The sequence below is a fragment of the Podarcis liolepis genome (genome assembly GCF_965112155.1).
Source record: "Podarcis liolepis genome assembly, chromosome: 12".
NCBI lineage: Eukaryota > Metazoa > Chordata > Lepidosauria > Squamata > Lacertidae > Podarcis > Podarcis liolepis.
In genome coordinates this window covers 57859598-57879833 of record NC_139563.1, presented here as the reverse complement: position 1 = coordinate 57879833, position 20236 = coordinate 57859598, and the positions used below count along the sequence as shown (strand labels likewise).

At 43.0% G+C, this 20236-nt stretch overlaps 1 protein-coding gene across 9 annotated transcripts in view; it reads left to right on the top strand.

Moving 5' to 3' along the window:
- The window catches only part of TPK1 (thiamin pyrophosphokinase 1), a 253147-nt gene that overhangs the window by 42122 nt on the left and 190789 nt on the right, over positions 1-20236 (top strand). For all 9 annotated transcript variants that reach the window (XR_014517943.1, XR_014517944.1, XM_083468887.1 and 6 more), the window contains exon 3: positions 3265-3339. Coding sequence is in view for 7 of the 9 variants with exons in the window: in XM_083468887.1 (XP_083325013.1) it covers positions 3265-3339 (75 nt within the window). In the remaining 2 variants the exon portion in view is untranslated. The remainder of the gene's footprint in view (positions 1-3264; positions 3340-20236) is intronic.

Genomic DNA, 20236 nt, shown 5'->3' with positions numbered 1-20236 from the left:
TCAAACCACCAGGATCTCATGTCCTATGTGACAGGGAAAAATAGTGGTGAAATAGAGACTGATTTATCAGAGACAGGACTACAAATAGGGACTATCTGAGGGAAATGGGGAAAACTGGAATGTATGCTAAGATGATGGCCTGAGGCGCTGAAGAACAAGAAGAAATTTTTATACAACACCTTGGGGTAATTCGGAAATGCAAAGTCCCATTACATGCATTCCCTATTAAAACTAAGTGTTGTATTTACTCTGTGGAATTGAAGCATGAAATATCAAGTATCCATTTGGTATATTGCATTCTCTGACTTCTTTTTGTAATGTAGATACTGTTATGCACTCCCACTTCCCAGAGCACAGGGATGTTTCGGGGCAGGACTATCTGAGAAAACACTGGAGACCTTTTTGTATTATTTGCTTCATTTACAAGAAGACCGTAAAAGAAGGTAAACAGCCTCCCTGCTTACTCCTCTGATTTCAGCTAGATTTCTGCCCCTCTCGCTGGGGTTCTGAACAATATTTTAGAATGGCTTTGCAAATGTAAAACACACACCTGAAATCTTCTATCAACATGACATTTAGATGAAAGCAGGCTGCTTATGTAGTGCCAAGCAGCCAATTTGCGAATGTACCATGGTTGGGATATATAACATGAGCCGTGTTCAGTTCTGAGTTATTCCTGGGACCTGCCTCGTGTGGGGAGGGGCTGCTGTGTAAGGTGGAGGCGGGTCTCATGGAACCAGTTTTGTAATTCTCCAGATCCAGGCTGATCCAGGTTGGTAACTTACAGTGCAATCCTGTGGTGCTACTCAAAAGTAAATCCCACTGTGTTTGGTGGGGCTCACTCCCTATTAATCATCACCATCAAACTTTATTACGGTTGCAGACCAGCATAAGATAAAAATTAAGCACATAAGACTTAATAAGGAAAGGGATAAAAGTTAAAAGTGATTATAACTCACATGAAATTAAAACAGATAGAAGCAAAAGACGAGTGGTTAAATGCGACTCTGAGTCCTGATTTGTGGCACAAACCATCCTTCGACAGATGTCCATCATGGCAGCGCAAAATCTAGCAACAGAGGATGTGATATCTAGGTTTACAGCTTGGAGTAGTAGGGAGTTATAGAGTTGTTCTGTACGTCTTGGGAATTTGTGTAGTATAGGCAAGATGAACCTAGCTCGTAGATCTGTATAGTGTTGGCAGTGAAAAAAGGCATGTTCCGTTGTTTCCACTTGCCCAGAGTCATATGGCCATTTCTTCTTCTCGTAAGGAGTCTTCCTAAAACGGCCTTCCTGGGTGGCTGAAGGGAGGCCCTGGCAAGGGGCCAGAGGGAAGGCCCGTCGCTGTTTGGGAATTTCCAGGTTGGCTATATATGGCATCTAGGAGATGAGGTATTTTCTGGTTACCCTGATTAAGAATTTTGGGAACCCGGCTAGATCTGCTTGGCATTCTGTGTCTTCTGCGTTCTGTTTAATGGTTTTTCTAGCTTGTTCACACCCCATGTCAAGTAGAATCTGTGGGGTGGAGCCTAGAGTTGTTACGTTGATCGCTGCGTGTTTCCATGTCGTTTGGAGATCATCCTTAAGAGTTAAGAGATCAAGGCCACGCAGGAGGAAGGATATTCTCAGCCAATAATTAAGTGTGGGAAGCCATACTCTGGCCTCAATTCTTAGGAACCCAGTTTCAAGACGTATGGTAGCATTGGAGACGTGTTTAGGCACTTGTAGGGCTGGTCTCAAAACATTCAATTGAACCAGTTCTGAGGTAAAGGTAAAGGGACCCCTGACCATTAGGTCCAGTCACGGACAACTCTGGGGTTGCGACGCTCATCTTGCTTTATTGGCCAGCATGACTAAGCCGCTTCTGGCGAACCAGAGCAGCGCACGGAAACGCCGTTTATCTTCCTGCCGGAGTGGTACCTATTTATCTACTTGCACTTTGATGTGCTTTTGAACTGCTAGGAGCTGGGACCGAACAACAGGAGCTCACCCCATCACAGGGATTTGAACCGCCAACCTTCCGATCGACAAGCCCTAGGCTCTGTGGTTTAACCCACAGCGCCACCCGTGTCCCTTGTAGTACCAGTTCTAATGGTGTGCAATAGGCAGAGGGACCTTGTTGAGCACCATATAAAAGCTGTACAGTCTATTTGGCTTCTAACAGTTTGATGGCTGCAGGTATATTATTTATTTATTTATACATACCCACCTACCTGCCCATCTGGCTGGGTCTCTCCAGCCACTCTGGTGTCTGCTCCCTAATAAGTGCATTGTGCAATCCTTTGCTCTTAAGTTGTAGTAAATCCCATTGAACCTGGTGGGACTTCTCAATAAACATGCATTGAAGTAGTGTCTTTCTTTCTTTCTTTCTTTCTTTCTTTCTTTCTTTCTTTCTTTCTTTCTCTTATGTCCTTCCCTTTCCTCCATAGAGCTCAGAGTACAGTTTGCATCTCACAGCAATCCTATGAGGCAGGTTTGGCTGAGAGAAAGAGATAGTTACTTGCCCAGGGTCACTTGGTGAGCTTTCTAGCTGAGCAGGGCTTTGAACCAGAGTTCCCCCAGTGGCACAGTATACTTGCGTAGCCAATAGGTGCTGATACCTGTACTGGGTTCATCATACCCACCTACCTTTCCTTGGGGTTTGGTTTGTAGCAAGATGCCACCATTGAAAATATCCCACTGTATCCTGGAACAATGCTACTTTGGGTCATTGCAAGAAATCTAAAATGGCTCACTACAGATCATTGCGCTGTTGCTTTCTCTAGATGATAGCGAACCTTCTGGTTGGGGGTAACGGATGCCAGGGGCTACCCAGAGGGACACTTTATTGGAGGGACCTTCAAATCTGGAGTCAGTCCTGTCCCCAAAGCTAAATCTGGCACCCCAGCACTGCAGCACACCGCCCAATTTCACTGTAAATCTAGTAATTTGAAAGCTCTTATCATTTACCCTTCATATGATGAACACTGGTCTTCTGCACGTTGTATTAATGGAAGTACAATGGATCCCTGTTTTAGTTTTAGACTGAATGTCAGTAGATTACTAAAATGTACCCATGAAGCTTTTTACCCTGCTTTAAAGTGAGCATAGATACTTACATACACACAAATAGATGAAACTTAAAGCAAAGTGGTCCTCTTCAAAATATACACAATAATGTTGCAGCTTTTCTAGGTTTCTGGCTGTACAGTATATTAGCTAGAAATGGGTTGTAGGAGAATACCAAGTAGTGCAGGGAATTAACAATACAATCTTTTCTTGCAGGAAACCTGAAGATTTGCCTTCTGATTCTGAACCAGCCTTTCAACAAAGGTCATTTTCATCATCTGTGGAACAGAGGTAATAATAACTTTGCACATCTCTCCACTTGCTTATACGCTGCCTGGCTTGAGGTACTTTCTGCCCACCATTTCCCATACAGCAGTTTCCATTAGCAATATCACATGTTCAGGGTCTGGTGTGAATCCAGGTCCTAGACCTCACAGAGGTGGGAAATCTCTTGTCTGGGATGTATTTTTTTTCAGGCTGTAGAGGGGGTTCACGTGATGGAATGGCTCTTCATTCAAAAGAAAGGATCTGCACAGATAACATGAGGAGCATGTCAGAAAGGAGGCTCGGCTAGAGCGCTTCTCCCCATCACCTGGTTTTCCATGGTGAGGAAAGCACTCTGTTATGTGAACCTACACTCTGAAGTGGTATCGCTCTGACAAGAACTAGGCCAGATAAATATTTCCCTTGCCGCCCTGTGTAGCAAGTGAGCTGATTATGCAAATTCGGCATTTCTTATTCCAGTGGGTTCTTTATGGACTGATAAGTTACAAATGCACTTATGTGATAAAAAGATTCTCAGGAGCTTTTGATTGCTAGTTTTGTAATAAATGATAGTGGATCAATGTTCCATTTATAATTTAGGGAATATGTGTTTCTGAAAGGTCACCAGCAAACTCTGCTGGTTTAATTACAATAGAAAAGAGAGCTTGTAATCTTTATCATCAACACTAGGAGCTGGTTTCTCCCCCAATTCCCTGTTGGAGATCTGTATGATTTGAATAAGCAATGTAGAGCTCAGAGTCTTTGGAGATATATAAGTCATGGGATGCTTGAAGCTATTTCCTCTTTCCATGTGAAAATCAATGCTTGGTAGGAATTCTTGCCTTCAAGAATTCTTACAATATTTCAGAGCTGAGCCCAGAACCTATTTCTAGCAGTCATTTATTGAGTTTCCAATATCAGGACAAAATTGAGAGTGGGGCACAGCAGGATTTTCAGTGAGATTAAAAAAGAAGTTGGCTTGTTGCAAGATCCGTTTATCAGAGCTGTTTATGAGAGCTGTTACAGGCTGCAGACACTGCATTTACTTAAGAAGATGCCCTGTGGAACTTGGTGGGGCTTACTTTTGAGTAAATGTGTATGATCAGGAAGCATCCCATTCAAATTTTGAACTCACCAGGTCAGGGTTGGCTCCATGGAGATCTGCGGCTGAGAACCTGCCCTGGCTCCTTATATATCTCTGTTACAGAAGCCTGGCCCTCTGAGCTGGGCAGCTGGGTTTCCCTGTCACAGACTCCCTCGGAAGGTGGTGGACCCTCCTGCCTTGGGGAGGTTTTAAGCAGAAGTTGGATGGCCATCTGTCCTGGATGCTTGAGCTGAGATTCCTGCATTTCAGGGGGTTGGACTAGATGACCCTCGGGGTCCCTTCCAACTCTGTGATTCCATGATTCTATGCATATTGAAGAATATGAGTAATATAATGCATAACTTGGCCCAGAATGAACAAGGGATTGCAGCTCAAGACAATTCAGAAGCACAATGTTTTTGGTTTGTTATTACATTTCTATCCCACTTTCCTCCAGGGAGCTCTAGGGACACTTGTGGTTTTCACTCTTCCCACGTTATCCTCGCAACAGCATGGAGGTGGATCCCCTGGTGAGCTTCCTGGCTGAGGGGCTTTGGCCTCCCAATTTCTAGTACAACACGTGATGACTCTCTTGTTAATTAGCCTCTGTTGCATTTTAATGTGGTGTTTGTTGATTTAAAGCAGAGTCTCGTGCCCAGCGGAAGGATGAGGAGTACGTGCTGCATACTCTATATTGCTTTTATTTATAGTTCAAAACTGGTATATTACAGAAAGACATCTTGCCTCTGCCGGAGCAGAGAAAATGCATCCTCTCTCCTCAACAGCTCGGAGAGAATCACACAGTGAAAAACAGGAAACCAGTGTACGTCACATCCAGCCTCCCTTTCCCGTGAGAAACTCCAACAGTACAGACTGTGGAATGTAAACACCTGTCTCGTGACAAGCCCTTTCGCTGCACAGTGAAGGAAAGCAGAAACCAACATCCTCCCCCTTTCTGTGAACATCACTGGGCAGCGTGTTCGTACATTATCAGTACAAACCCAACTTCTGCACATAGGTACAGTGTTGATCCCTTGATACAATCTTGGACAATACATCAGCAGGAATTTCATTACCTGGCATATAGGACACCGTTACGAGTCCCTTCTGAATACATTCCCTAGCATGCTGCAACTTTAATTGTAAGTGCTTCGTGCTTTGCTTACAACCTTCAGACTTCAGCAAAGCTAAACATGCTTTGTTGTCCTGGTAAACCTGGATTGGACATTTGACAGGAATTTTCATATCTTTGCACAATTGTACTAACCATTCACAATCCTTAAGTGAATAAGACAGTGCATTCAGTTCAGCTTCACAAGTACTTAAGCTAACTGTTGTTTGCTTCTTGCATGACCAATCAAACAGACCCTGATTGTACATGTAGCAAACTCCAGACGTACTTTTCCTGTCTGTAGTGTCACTTCCAAAACTTGCATCTGCAAATATTTCAAGACCACCAGACTTCTGATTGTTAAGTCTCAGTCTGTAATGCATAGTGCCTTTCAAATACCGCGCTATGCGTTTCAGAGCTTTCCAATCCTTGACAGTAGGATTGTTGACTTGTCTGCTTAGCAAATTACAGCTAACAGCAATGTCTGGTCTTGAACATCTGGCAATGAAGTTTAACTTGCCTAGCACACTTCTGTACAGTGTAGTGTCAGAAAATGCTTCTTCAGTGTCATCTACCTGATAACCTGTTGTCATCGGTGTGTCTACAGGGTTAGCATCCATCAGGTTTAGTTTGCTTAACACATCAGCAATTTTCCGTGACTGGTGTACTAGAATGTTACCATCTTGATTTCTCTCTATTTCCAGAGATAGGTAGTTGTTTACCTCACCAAGATCTTTCATGTCAAAGTGCTCTTTCAGTTGAGCTAGGGCGTTATTGTACATTGCGACATCTTTCCAAAAGAATAATAAATCATCAACATAAAACAAACAGTACAGTTTCTTTTGCCCCTCCTCTTTGACAAATACACATGGATCAGCTTTCCCTTGCTGAAAACCTAGAGAAAACAATACTTCAGTGAGTTTTGTGTGCCAACACCGTGCACTTTGTTTGAGACCATAAAGGGATTTCTTCAGAGCACAAACAAATCCCTGTTTTACCTGTACGCCATCAGGTGGAAGCATATAAAGTGATTCATCTAGAGATCCGTACAGAAAAGCTGTATTAATATCATGGTGACTAATGTGTAGATTTTCCTCTGCAGCTAGCTTGAGCATAAGCCTAATGCTCTCATATCTCACTGTGGGTGAGTAGGTCTCGTGATAGTCTTCACCTGGTACCTGTGCAAAACCTCTGGCTACCAATCTGGCTTTGTGTCTGACTATCTTGCCATTTTGATCTGTCTTCGCTTTGAAGACCCATTTGCTTCCAAGCAGTTTCATTCCTGGAACTACTGGAACTAGTTCCCATGTTTTGTTCCTTTCTAAGGAATCAAGCTCAGCCTTCATGGCATTTAACCATGGCTCAGCTTCCTTTGAATCCAAACCCTGGATTTCTTGGAAACTTGAAGGTTCAAATACCTTCTTGGAGCTTTTAACAGCTGTTACTGCTATCGTAGCAAACTCATCAGCAAATCTCTTTGGAGGTTTGCCTTTTGTGGCTCTCTGTGACCTACGAATTAGCCTTAAGTCTTCAACACTCTCCTCTTCCTTCTTAGGAGAAAAACGACCTATTGTGAACAATGGTTCCTCCAATTCTTGATCAGAGCTTTCAGAGGGTCGCATAGAGGCTTTCGCACTCTTGAAATCCTCTGAATCACCCGATTTAGTTTCAGATTCAGACTCAGAACCTTCATCAGTGGGTGTGGGTTGTTGTGGTTGCTTTTGACTATCCTCAGTCTCATCACTGTCATCAGGATAACATTGGAAAATTCCCACATTCTCCCCCCACTTTGCATTGTACTCAACACTTCTCGTGAGCTTAATTGTCTTAGAGTCAGTCATCATTATTCTGTAAGACCCTTTCTGATAACCTAGAAAGATACCATGCAATCCACGCTTGTCTAACTTGGAGTTTTGTGGTGAGTGAACCCACATGTCAGAACCAAAAATCTTCATGTGTTTGATGTATGGCTTCTTGCCAAACATCTTCTCATAGGGGGTACAACCAATCGCTGAAGATAACCTGCGATTGTAACTGTAAACAAAACACGAGAGAGCTTCGGCCCAATAACTCTCTGGAAGATTGGCATCATGCAGCAAGGTTTTTAACCCTTGAAGCAATGTCTGATTTGCCCGTTCCGCAAGTCCATTCTGCCATGGCGAGCGAGGACTAGACAAATCGTGTTGAATTCCTTTCTCAGTCAGAAAAGCTTCAAACTGCTGAGAAGTGAATTCTCCCCCGCGATCACTGAAAAGAGTCTTTATCTTCTTACCATGCACATTTTCCAACCAAGCACAGAATTCCTTGAACCTAGGAAAAGCCTCTGATTTCTGCTTGAGATTGTACACAAAAATATATCTAGAAAATGCATCAATGAGAACCATGAAGTACCTATTGCCACCCAAAGAGGGCGCTAGTGGTCCAACCAAATCTGCATGAACAACCTGGTATGGTTCTGTAGCTTGCCTACTACACACCTTACCTTTTGCAGCCATTTTCACCTTGTTTGCTGCGCATGCTTTGCACTTCATGTGGTACCTGCAGGGTTTAATAGTCATACCTTCAACCAAGGCAGGCATTTTAGATACTGCCTCAAAATGCAAATGACCAAATTTTCGGTGAAAATCATGAATACATTCTGCATGCAAACTTTTGTTAGAACCTGCAATGCAACAAGTGTCATCCTTTTCAACATCATCATAATACAAAACATACAAACGATCAACATATTCAGCATGCAATACATAATCATTTTTCTTTGTGATGATGCACTTCTTGTTCTTGAAGGACACGTCAATGTTCCGCTCATTCAGCTGTCCAACGCTGAGCAGATTATGTTTGGCGTCTGGCACGTAAAGCACATTCTGTATCGATAAGTCCAAACTGTGAAGAACAACAGTTCCGTAGCCTTTACTGGGAATAGTGTGGTCATCCGCCTGGTGAATCGCACCTTCCTGCGGCGTAAAAGACACAAACAGTCTCTTATCGTTGCACATGTGGTGAGTTGCCGCTGAATCAACAACGAAGAAAGATCTAGACGTCTTCTGGACCTCTGCAACCTTTGGAGTGAAGCGTGAAACCATAGCCTTGTGCTGCGTTGTCCTAGACACCGGACCTTTGCCTTTGCCTCGGCCTTTTCCACGCGATGAGCTTTCGCTGCGCTGCTCTGTCTTGGCCCTGGGATATCTGCATTCCCTCTTCATATGGCCTAGACGTCCACACGAGTAGCATTTCACTGCCTTCAAAGCTTTGGCGCCATCTGGTGGTTCCACTGCACTATGGGATGACGTCTGTGAAGACTCCCCCTTGCCCATGCAGCTAGCACCCCGGCGATCTGCTTCATTTAATATCACGGCAGTAACAAAGTCCACTGTTAGCTGAGCGGTTGGCTGCACAGCAATCTGGGTTGCAACAGACTCCCAACCTGAACCCAAAGATTGTAGTACCATGAAAGAATACACAGCCTCTGGAAAGTTGAGTCCTCTCTGTTGCAGCTCATGTCTCAGATTTTGCATCTCCATCAGATGTAAACGCACATCTCCACCTTCAGCAAGAGCCATATTATGCAGCTTGTTAAAGTAAAACATAGTAGATCCAGCTTCTGTCCTTAAGTGAGCCTCTCTCAAAGCGTCCCAAATTTCTCTGGCTGAGGTCTTATCACGCAATAGACAGAGCTCTTCTGGGGATACTATCAATGTAAGAGTTCCCCTTGCTTTGGAATCTTTAGCTTCCCATGCATCTGTAACTGGAACTGGGGGGGTGTCTGTAATCACCTCAAACAAACCCTCTTTCCGCAGAATTGCCTCTGCATACAGAACCCAGTCGTGGTAGTTTTTCTTGTTGAGCTTAGGAATCCCACAAGCATCCTGAAGGGCCATCATGACTCTGGCATTAGCCTTCAGCGTCATATATGCTGCTTTAAATCTTGCTGCGTCACTGCTGCAGCTGCTTTATTCCAAAAGCACACTTAAAAGTTACTTTCGATTTCCCCAGCATAGTGACTTGTGCCTGGGAGCCTTTTGCCTGTTCCCGGCAAAACGGCTTTAAAAGTTCAAAGTCCAGCCATAAAGCAATTAACTAGAAGCTGGCAGGCTGCCCGGAGCAGTAGCACATACCTCATCAATCACTTTTACGCGCAGAGCAGATTCCGTTCCGATCTGTCCCTCTGCATTCCGATCCTTTGCCGGCACTCCGATTCGACTTCTGGGCCCATAACCACGTGTTGATTTAAAGCAGAGTCTCGTGCCCAGCGGAAGGATGAGGAGTACGTGCTGCATACTCTATATTGCTTTTATTTATAGTTCAAAACTGGTATATTACAGAAAGACATCTTGCCTCTGCCGGAGCAGAGAAAATGCATCCTCTCTCCTCAACAGCTCGGAGAGAATCACACAGTGAAAAACAGGAAACCAGTGTACGTCACATCCAGCCTCCCTTTCCCGTGAGAAACTCCAACAGTACAGACTGTGGAATGTAAACACCTGTCTCGTGACAAGCCCTTTCGCTGCACAGTGAAGGAAAGCAGAAACCAACACAGGGTATAGTTAGCTCTTATTCTCAGATTTTTCTGGAGGTTTGATAGGCGTTTTGTAGAGTTCTCTGAAAGTGGCTGTGGTGGTGAGTTGAAAAACAAGGGACATCTAGTGGATCCCAAAGAGGCTGTAATAAGTGACATTTCATCTCCATCATATACTAACCATGGTTATGTTTGAGTCATATTACACACAGCAGTCTAAGGGCAGGATGTTTGTTTAATTAGTCTTCTGTATTATTATAAAATGAGGAAAAATGAATAATTAATCATTCCCTTTCTGGTGTTTTGAAGTGCTGACCCCTGCTGATCCTTAGTTCATCGTTACAATTGCAGCAGAGAATTGCTTTGAAGTGTTTGAGAAAGGGGCTAATGAATGATTGCAAGTAGAATTTTTTAAAAAGGAAGACCGTTGCAGTACTTTTTACTGCTGAAGTGGGACACACATCCTATGAAGGACTTGCATTGTTAAAAATGCTTTTGCTGTATGGAAGTGTTGGATAGTAGCCTGTATTCTGCTGCCACCAAGTTTTATTGAAGATATTTGGAACATTCCGCTGAAGTGACTGCTGTTGGAGGGATATTGAGAGGCATCCGTACAAATAGGGAATAGAGAAAAATCAACATACCAACAACAGCAATACCCTTCATCTGAGGATCACAGGGTGGTTTACAATATAAAAACACGAAAACACATAACATGTTGTTGTTTAGTCGTTTAGTCGTGTCCGACTCTTCGTGACCCCCTGGACCAGAGCACGCCAGGCACTCCTGTCTTCCACTGCCTCCCGCAGTTTGGTCAGACTCATGTTTGTAGCTTCGAGAACACTGTCCAACCATCTCGTCCTCTGTTGTCCCCTTCTCCTTGTGCCCTCCATCTTTCCCAACATCAGGGTCTTTTCCAGGGAGTCTTCTCTTCTCATGAGGTGGCCAAAGTACTGGAGCCTCAGCTTCAGGATCTGTCCTTCCAGTGAGCACTCAGGGCTGATTTCCTTAAGAATGGAGAGGAATGGAGAGGTTTGATCTTCTTAATACATAACATAGAAACAAACAAATTTAGAAGGCCATAGATCAGGGGCCAGCAACCTTTTTCAGCTGTGGCCCCCTGCTGAAAAAGGTTGCTGACCCCTGCTCAAAAATTTAAAATTTATATCAAGAACATCACAGGGGAAATGGAACATCAGAGAAGTGTTCATGATGCAGATGTTCTGGACCATACCCAAAAGCAACCCCATTTGGAGTGCATTGCAGTGATACAATACTGAAGTTACCAACGCATGACTTACAGTGGGGAAGTGATTCCTGCGCAGCTGACATACGAGCTGAAGCTGATGAAAGGCACTCCTGTGCTTCAAGGGACAACAGTAGTTCATGGAGCACCACCAAACTATGTACAGGGTTACAGACGCTTCAGGTTGCAGACTCCGCTGACCCAGAAATAGTACCTCGGGTTAAGAACTTTGCTTCAGGTTGAGAACAGAAATCGCACAGCGGCAGGAGGAGGCCCCATTAGCTAGAGTGGTGCTTCAGGTTAAGAACAGTTTCAGGTTAAGAACGGACCTCCGGAACGAATTAAGTTCTTAACCCGAGGTACCACTGCACCTGCCCCTTCTGAGGGAGGGTGGTCCCATCCAGCACAGGCAACCAGCCTGCCTCCCAGAGCTGAGAACCACTCACCCACTTAGAGGCAGATTTGCAAACTTTGGGTTCAGCTAACCATAGTTGGCAAAAATGCTGATGCTTACAGTTGAGGTGGACAAAGGCCCACTGCTATCTCTTTTACTTTTGCTAATTCTAATTCTTTAATTGCATCTTGAAGCACTTTGTTTCCATAGCCAAAATGTCTGGCGGGTCTTCTGCAGTCGCTGGAACCTATGTGAGATAGACTGCATACTTTCAGATGTTCATTTATTCCTGACCTTGAGAAAAGCACAAAATATCTGCATTTATACCACCACAGCTTGTTGTATAGTGGTTTTATCTGTATCTTTAATAGCTTTTTTGATCATGGATTGCTATTTTATGGCTTTTTTCCTATGCTGTCAACACCAGACTTTTAAGAGGTTTGATTGTTTTATAGCTTTGGTTCTAATAAATGAAGAACTTAATCACGGAATGTTTAAGTAGGCCATAATAGCTGCAACTTTATTGAGCTTATTGATTGATGTAGAACCTTTAGTTTCTGTGCTCCCTCAAGGAAACCTCTCATTAGCGGCTTCTTTTTCTTTCTTTTTTACTCAAGACAGCTGACCACTGCATGTGGAAAGCCTGGATGCACCAGACACAGTTCCTCCGGTGCTGCTGAACTGGAAAAGGTTCAGCTGCTGACAGGAACACCCATAGGCAATGTAAGGTGCATTTTTGAGCATTCCAATAATATACCAAAGACTTAGCTAAGTAATAGACATGGGAGGAGGGGAAAGAGCAATGAATGATGAGTCCAACAAAGGGGACGCCGTGGGAAAGGTTACAGCTTGTGAAGAGAGCTTAGCCATGAGTCTGGTTTGGACAACACGCCTAGCTAGTGAGGTGAGTAGGCATGCACAGGGTATTCCTACTGGAGCCAGCAAGACAGCTGACAAGTGTGAGAGAGTCTCAGACGCATCCCAGTTTCCGTAATTGGGATAATATGAATGCACAGGAGAATAAAAGAAGCTGAACCATTGTGAGAAAGCATAGTTCTATTCCTAAGACCTGACCAAAGTTTGGGTGGTGCTGGGGAGGCAGTAACAGCTGGGTTCTCCCACAGTTGCAGCAATGAACCCACCCATTTTTCTGGGAGTGGTCAAGAAATAATACTCCCCTGCCACCCTTTTAAGTTTAAGAGAATTAAGTATGCCTGCAAATTCAGTCTGGAAAAATGTGCTCCAGGTATCAGAAGTTTGAAAAATACTGATCTAGACTTTGGTATGCTAATGTCTTCAGCCCCGTTGACCTTTTCCTTGGAAAGCAGGGAGCAAAAACGGCTCGGCAGGAGACATTAAATAGATTTTTTTGGTAGTGACTTTTGTAGCAGATTCCCCCATCCCACTTTCTTCTTGAAAAACTCCAGCTTTCCAAATCTCTTTAATTTCATTGTCTTCTTTGTAGAACAGAAAGAGTGAGGCTTTGCCTGTATTTTACCCAGCACTTTTATAGTACCCTGACACTCCTAGCGTTCACCTTCTGAAATCTTTCCTAGCAGAGGGAGGGGCAGGAGCTGGAGCTGGATAAAGTGTTGAACTGCGTTTGGCAATTTGGCTGACACAGTTCATCATCTCAAACATGTTCATTGCAAATCCCGCTCTCCCCACTCTGGTAATTTAAATTACAACGCATAATTAACTTGAGGAATTCACTACCACAGAAACGAGGAGATGGCAAATAATTTAGATGGTTTTAAAAAAAGGATTAGACAAGTTCATGGACGAGAGGTCTATCAACAGCTATTAGCCATAATAGCTAATTGGAACTTCCATGCATGCTCGGTGGCCACAAAACTGATTTACTTTTGATGAAAGAAACTGAAAGTTGGGTGAGAAGAGGAATGGAATGGAGCATCCTTGACGAGAGTATGGAACAGCAACGCTCCACATTGCAACACTTCGTTGCAGGTCCCACTTGTATACTTCTGAATACCAAATCTTGGGGGCATAAAGCATAGTATGACCTTCATGCCCTACTTACAAACTTCCCTAGAGACACCTGACTTGAGACTCTTGGAAATAGAATATTTGACTAGCTGAACATTTGTTTGATTCAGTTAGACAGGTCTTCTCTTCTTATGCATATATAGTATGTTTTCTGGAAACGATGCCTTATGAGGAACAGCTAAGGGAGCTGGGCATGTTTAGCCTGGAGAAGAGGAGGTTAAGGGGTGATATGATAGCCATGTTCAAATATATAAAAGGATGTCACATAGAGGAGGGAGAAAGGTTGTTTTCTGCTGCTCCAGAGAAGCGGACACGGAGCAATGGATTCAAACTACAAGAAAGAAGATCCCACCTAAACATTAGGAAGAACTTCCTGACAGTAAGAGCTGTTCGACAGTGGAATTTGCTGCCAAGGAGTGTGGTGGAGTCTGGTCTCTTCCAACTCTATAATTCTATGATTCTTTGTCATATGGTGTTGTATTGTGTGGTGTTGTCAAAGTTTATGAAAATGACCTATCTTTCTACATCCTTAAATCACAGTTCATATGTTGCACCTGCAGTTTTGTTACCATTGTCAAGCTACTCCTCTTTAGTTGACTTGCATATACAGGTGTTCTGATCATGTGAGAAACTTTGACTAACTGACTTAATCTCATGCAAACATCAGCCACTTTGATTGTGGGAGAGTGTATTCATGTAGAACCGCCACATAAAATCATAGAATTGTTGAGTTGGAAGGGATCCTGAGGGTCATCTAGTCCAGCCCCTGCAATGCAGGAATCTCAACTCAAGCATCCGTGAGAGATGAACATCCAACCTCTGCTTAACCCCCCCCCCCCCCCACGGAAAGAGAGCTCACCTCCTCCTGCAGGACTCTGTTTCACTCCTGAACGACTCCTACTCTCAGAAAGTTCTCTCTGATATTTAGTTGGAATTACATTTCTTGCAACTTGAAATCATTGATTCGTGTCCTACCCTCCATAGCAGGAGAAAACAAGCTTGTTTCCTGTTCCATGTAACAGCCTTTCAGATATCTGAAGAGGGCTATCATATCTCCTTTCAGTGTTCTCTTTTCCAGGCTAAACATGCCCAGCTCCTTCAACTGTTCCTCATAAGGCTTAATTTCCAGACCCTTGATTATTGTGGTCACCCTCCTCTGCACACATTCCATCTTGTGAACATCCTTCTTAAATTGTGGTGTCCAGAATTGAACACAGTATTCCAACTGTGGTCTGACTAAGGCAGAATGGAGTGGTACTTTTACTTCCCTTGATCTGGACACTAGACTTCCGTTGATAAAGCCTAGAATTGCATTAGCTTTTTTTGCTGCTGCATCACACTGTTGACCCATGCTAAGCTTGTGGTCTACTAAGACCCCGAGATCCTTTTCACATGTACTACTGGTAAGCCCGCTGTTCCCCATCTTATATTTGTGCAACTGATTCTTCCTGCCTGAGTGCAGAACCTTATATTTGTCCATACTGAAATTCATTTTGTTAGATTTGACCCAGTTCTCCAATCTGATTCATCTTGAATCCCGATTCAAGGCTTACCTGTGTAAATTGAACATAACATCTTATTGATCCAGCATGGGACTAACTATTTGGGGGGGGGTGGAGAGCTTTATAGTGACACTATCCTACAATATACAGTTACAGACTGGGCCCCAAGTTAGTCTTCAGTTGAGTCTAGTGTGGAGCCAAGTCGGTGCTGAGTAGATATGTCAGGGTGGCAGAAAAGCTTCTTTCCACAAGATCTAAAGTATCCTTTGTTCACCACATGACAGTCACTAACACTTGCTTACAAAAGAAGGTGAGATAAGCAGCCCTTGTATGTGCTTTCCATTTGGCATGGAAATAGTAACAACAGGAGTTTCTGCTTTTTCCAGATCTTCTGGGGTTGCCTGTGATATTTCAGTTAACTGTATTTCACACTATGGTTCCTGCTGTCTCCATTAACTTGGCACTTTCCAGCAGGCATATTCATCCTACAACATTTCTACGATAAAGTACCCAACTATAAAAGTATTTTGCGGGGGGGGGGGAGTGATATTTAACTTTTTGGCAAGTACAACAGAGCCGGTCCATATTGTCTGTCAGGAGAAAGAACTTGGAAATGTTTCACATATTGGAAGTTATTTCCTGGAAGTTGTTTACAAAAATAAAAATCCATTTTAAAACAATTAAAATTTAAATCAAACATACTTTTCAGTTGGAAAAAGGCAGAGTTATCTGGTAAAATACCCCTTTGTTTGTTATCTTGACATGACGGCTTTAGAAGATGGAACGTTAGAGCACTTAAAAATGAGCTGACAGTTTTGCATTTCCCTTTATGAAGTGCAACTCTTCAAAGGTGTACAGAGAGAAAAAATTGAACTTTCTTAAGGTTGGACAGACTCTCACGCGCAAACTACACATTCCCCCTCTGCTTCTTCCAGGTAAATTAGAGTTGGGAGGGAGCAATTTATAGCAAAGAAGCCTTGGGAGGAAAGTGCTGATGTCTTCCCTTGCCCAGCTTCTCACCACCTGCCCTTCAGCCATAACACATTCCAAACCTGCCTTTTCATTGCATGTACAGGGCTCCAGCCTGTAACCAAGAGAAGGGTCGTGTGGAGAGGGCACACTGCAAGAAGAAGCCAGCAAAGAGATGAAGGGGGGAGTGCTCACCGCCTTCTCAGAGTTTATCCCGCCCAGTTCCATTTAACACAGAAGAAACAGCAGCCAGTTTTCAAAGATAAAAGCCTAGGCTAGAACTTGTAGCTCCACCTCTAAAGGCATCATTTTCCAGGATTCAGATGGGACAGGCTGGCATGTTTTTGGTGTAGGCATTCCAGCTTTGGGGCACAGGGACTTCATTAGATTTTCCACAGCCAGAAGTCAGAGACTCTGAGGACTAAACCTCATGCTGGGAATTCACCTAATAAGAAACTACTAGGTTAAAGGTAAAGGACCCCTGGACGGTTATGTCCAGTCAAAGGCGACTATGGGGTTGTGGCACTCATCTCGTTTTCAGGCCTAGGGAGCCGGCGTTTGTCCACAGACAGCTTTCTGGGTTATGTGTCCAGCAGGACTAGACCACTTCTGGCGCAACAGAACACCGTGACGGAAACCAGAGTGCACGGAAACGCCGTTTACCTTCCCGCCACAGCAGTACCTATTTATCTACTTGCACTGGCGTGCTTTTGAACTGCTAGGTTGGCAGGAGCTGGGACAGAGCAACGGGAGCTCACCCCGTCACGGGGATTCTGGCGACCTTCTAAACAGCAAGCCCCAAGAGGCTCAGTGGTTTAGACCACAGCGCCACCCGCCCTCTAATAAACTTGCCTTTACCTTAATAAACTACTATGGACTTTGGAACTGAGTCCCAGAGTTCTTTTCCATTCTGGGGTTCTAGATCTTGTTGCCTGTTAACTGAGTAAAGTTTCCTGTACCAAGCATCTCATCTGGTGAAGTGGATAGAAGGCCTTGTACTGGTGAAGCTTTAACATTGTTCTGCCTCATTGTTTTTATTAATCTTAGGCAAATTTCTCTTATCTAGATGGACAACATATTTTATCTTTTTCAGTTATGACATTTCTAAACTGAAAGATCTGGCTGTGAGTGGGTCACCATTTTTCAGCCATCTAGTTTTTGAAATATAAGCCAATATGTCTGCCCCTTTTACATAGCTTACTTAAAAACAAATGGGCAAATATATAGAATGCTGTTTCTGCTTTATTCTTACTGTCTGTGCAAAAAAAAAGGCATAAAGATGTATTTTCCCTTTTATCTGCTCAACCTGACATCAAACCTAAGTATGTTCTCATTAGTGTTCAGCTGTCATGTACAGAAGATGAACTTATAAACTTCATTCTGTGCATACAGACAGTAATGATTTCAGCAGCATTCCTCATTCACAGGAGCTTGGCAACACATTTGCATCCCAGGCACATCACGAAAAGAGGAACAAGCATTTTAAAAGCACCAATGCAGAAAGTGGGTCTGTGTGTCCATTCAGATCACAGAATTTTTGTTTTCCTGTTACAGGCTCATTTTTATTTTTATTTTACAAAAATGAGACTTGTGCCACTTTCCTTGATGTGAAAAGTTCCTTCCACTGATGTTTGTTTCTTTGTAATGAGAGAAAGCGAGCTCTGCAGAGTATTTTCATAATCTATCCTCATTTATAAATATGCAAGCAGAGCAATTCAGGCTTTGGGCTGCTTGTCCATCATCGTATCATCCGAGGGGAGCACCATGAACCTCCTTAGCAGCATGATGCCAGCAAGGTAGAATCTCATTTACCCAAACTCCAACTCTCTCTCCCTGTCCCCCAAGCTGTGACATGTGGGAGCTTTGGTAGGGGAGGGGGGTACCCTTGCAAGAACCAAAAGCCAGTGTCCCCCTTTTCCATTGTTAACTATATTAGGATAATCCAAGGAAATTGGAATTCTGAAGGCTGGTTGGGATTACTTGTGTGTCACAAATACCACTACCTTATGCAAGGAAGTAAGCAGCATTCAGCAGTAGATCTGTGACCCCTTAGGTCAGCATGAAGATCCCAGTTCAGCTGCTTCCATTTATTTCAGGAAAAGCAACTAACCATAGCATCCCATCTTTCTCACTTCTGTCTGCCTTTCTCACTCATGAATCTTGTTCACCTACAACTTTTGCAAGTTGTGAACCCTCAATATTTGCATGTGAACTTTCCCCCTTCCTGTTTTGTTTCCCACAGTTCTGCTGGACTCCTACAGCACAAGCCTCAGTACTCCATATAGGGCAAAAATTCTACCTATCTTTATCTCTATGTTATGAAGAACTGTATTAAACTCATGGTCAAGGAAACGTGGCCTATGTTTTTGCCTTACGTTGAACTAAACACCTTTACCATTCTGTAATGTTGCATATTTAATACTCAGTGTTGATTATGTAATATATTTAATATTTAATATATTTAATATTTCTCCCTGTATAATAAATATGTAAGAATGACATGACACAACTCCCGCTGGTGGATTTGTAGTGTCTCATCACAATCCTGAATTTGCATGATAGGGAAGCAAAAGTCAAGGCATGTTGCACCAACGGCAGTGACTAGAGCATGAGAGCTAGAAGGGAGAGCTACTGAGAGGGAAGAAGTGGTAACTTAAAACAGCAGAAGTTTGAGTAAAGCATGGTTGGAGTGAAACCAAGAAGAAAAGGCCAGTTTAAAAACACAATAGAAGTTTGAGTCAACAGGGACAGTAACTTTAGTGTTAATCAGTTGCCTCCAGTAAAGATTCCCAGAGTCAATTCCCAACTCTGAGAACCCATGTGAAAGGTATGAGTTCATATGTATGTGAACATATAAGCAGATTTGGTGACAGAAGGTGCTGTTCTTGCCCCCCCCCCCCATCCCACCCACAGACCAGCATAGTGATCCTTCTGGAATTTGTCCATGGAAGAAACTTTCCAGTCAAAATTATTTGATTTCACTGTTTTTATTTGTTTAAGGTATTGACCAAAGTCCCAAAAGTGTATTAAAGAATGATGCTTAAATCTTTCATCAAAGTGTCTTATGAATTCGTATGCAGTTGGTATATAAAGGAACCCACATTTGTGGATTGGTAGATAAAATAATTCATTTCAAGAAGATATGAGCATCTTTATAAATCTAATATGCAAAATGCTCATATACATTTTCATGCAGTATACAAGTGTTGGAATCTGTTTTGATTCATAAACTGAAAGCTGATTCAGCTCTCCCATCATGCTAAGATACGAGTGTCTCTAAAGAGAACTGTAGATTTCTTACTGATATGGGTCACTGATCACTATGTAAGTTTATGTTTATGCTTCACACATTGCAGGGGGTTGGACTAGATGATCTCTGGGGTCCCTTCCAACTGTACAATTCTATGATACAATGTTATTCAAAACAATCATACTCTATAAACATACCAAGTTGGTGGACTCCCAACATCCAATGCACCAAAGTATGTAAGCAAGCAAACAAAGGATGAAAAACCAAGCAATCCAGTTGATTTTCTACAGAGGAGATCCACGCACACAGACACATTTTTCAGAATACATTTTTCAAAGGAGCAGCATTCTAAGAGTGCTTTTTCTATCTCTGGGGTTTCCTCTGCCAGAATCCTGTAAAATCCATGTAGTGAATAGAATTTATTTGAAGCCTAGTAGCAAAGGGCATTTGCTGAGTATTTTTTTAAAGACCATTGTGAGTTTCTGATTTTGTTTTGTGCCTTTGTAAAGTAGGACAAATGATTCTTTCTATCAAAAGTGTCAATAACTAGACTGGGACTGTTAGAAAGCAGTTGTACTAAGGAGCCCCCAAAGTCCCTGGACACCTCAAAAGCCCTTTTAGAGAGGCATCACCACAAATTCTGCTCAAGACTTTTGTAAGTCTTTTAAAAAGAAATTGAAAAGTAAGACCTTTCGAACTAAAATGAAGGCAGAGGAAGGTAGATCAGGTTTGGTACAGCCAAATTTCTATCAATAAAGGACTCTTTTGACAAAAGAGAGTAAACAATAGGCCACTTTAACACAGCACATTTTCACTGTAGGCCTAAATTAAGTGTATATCTAAAA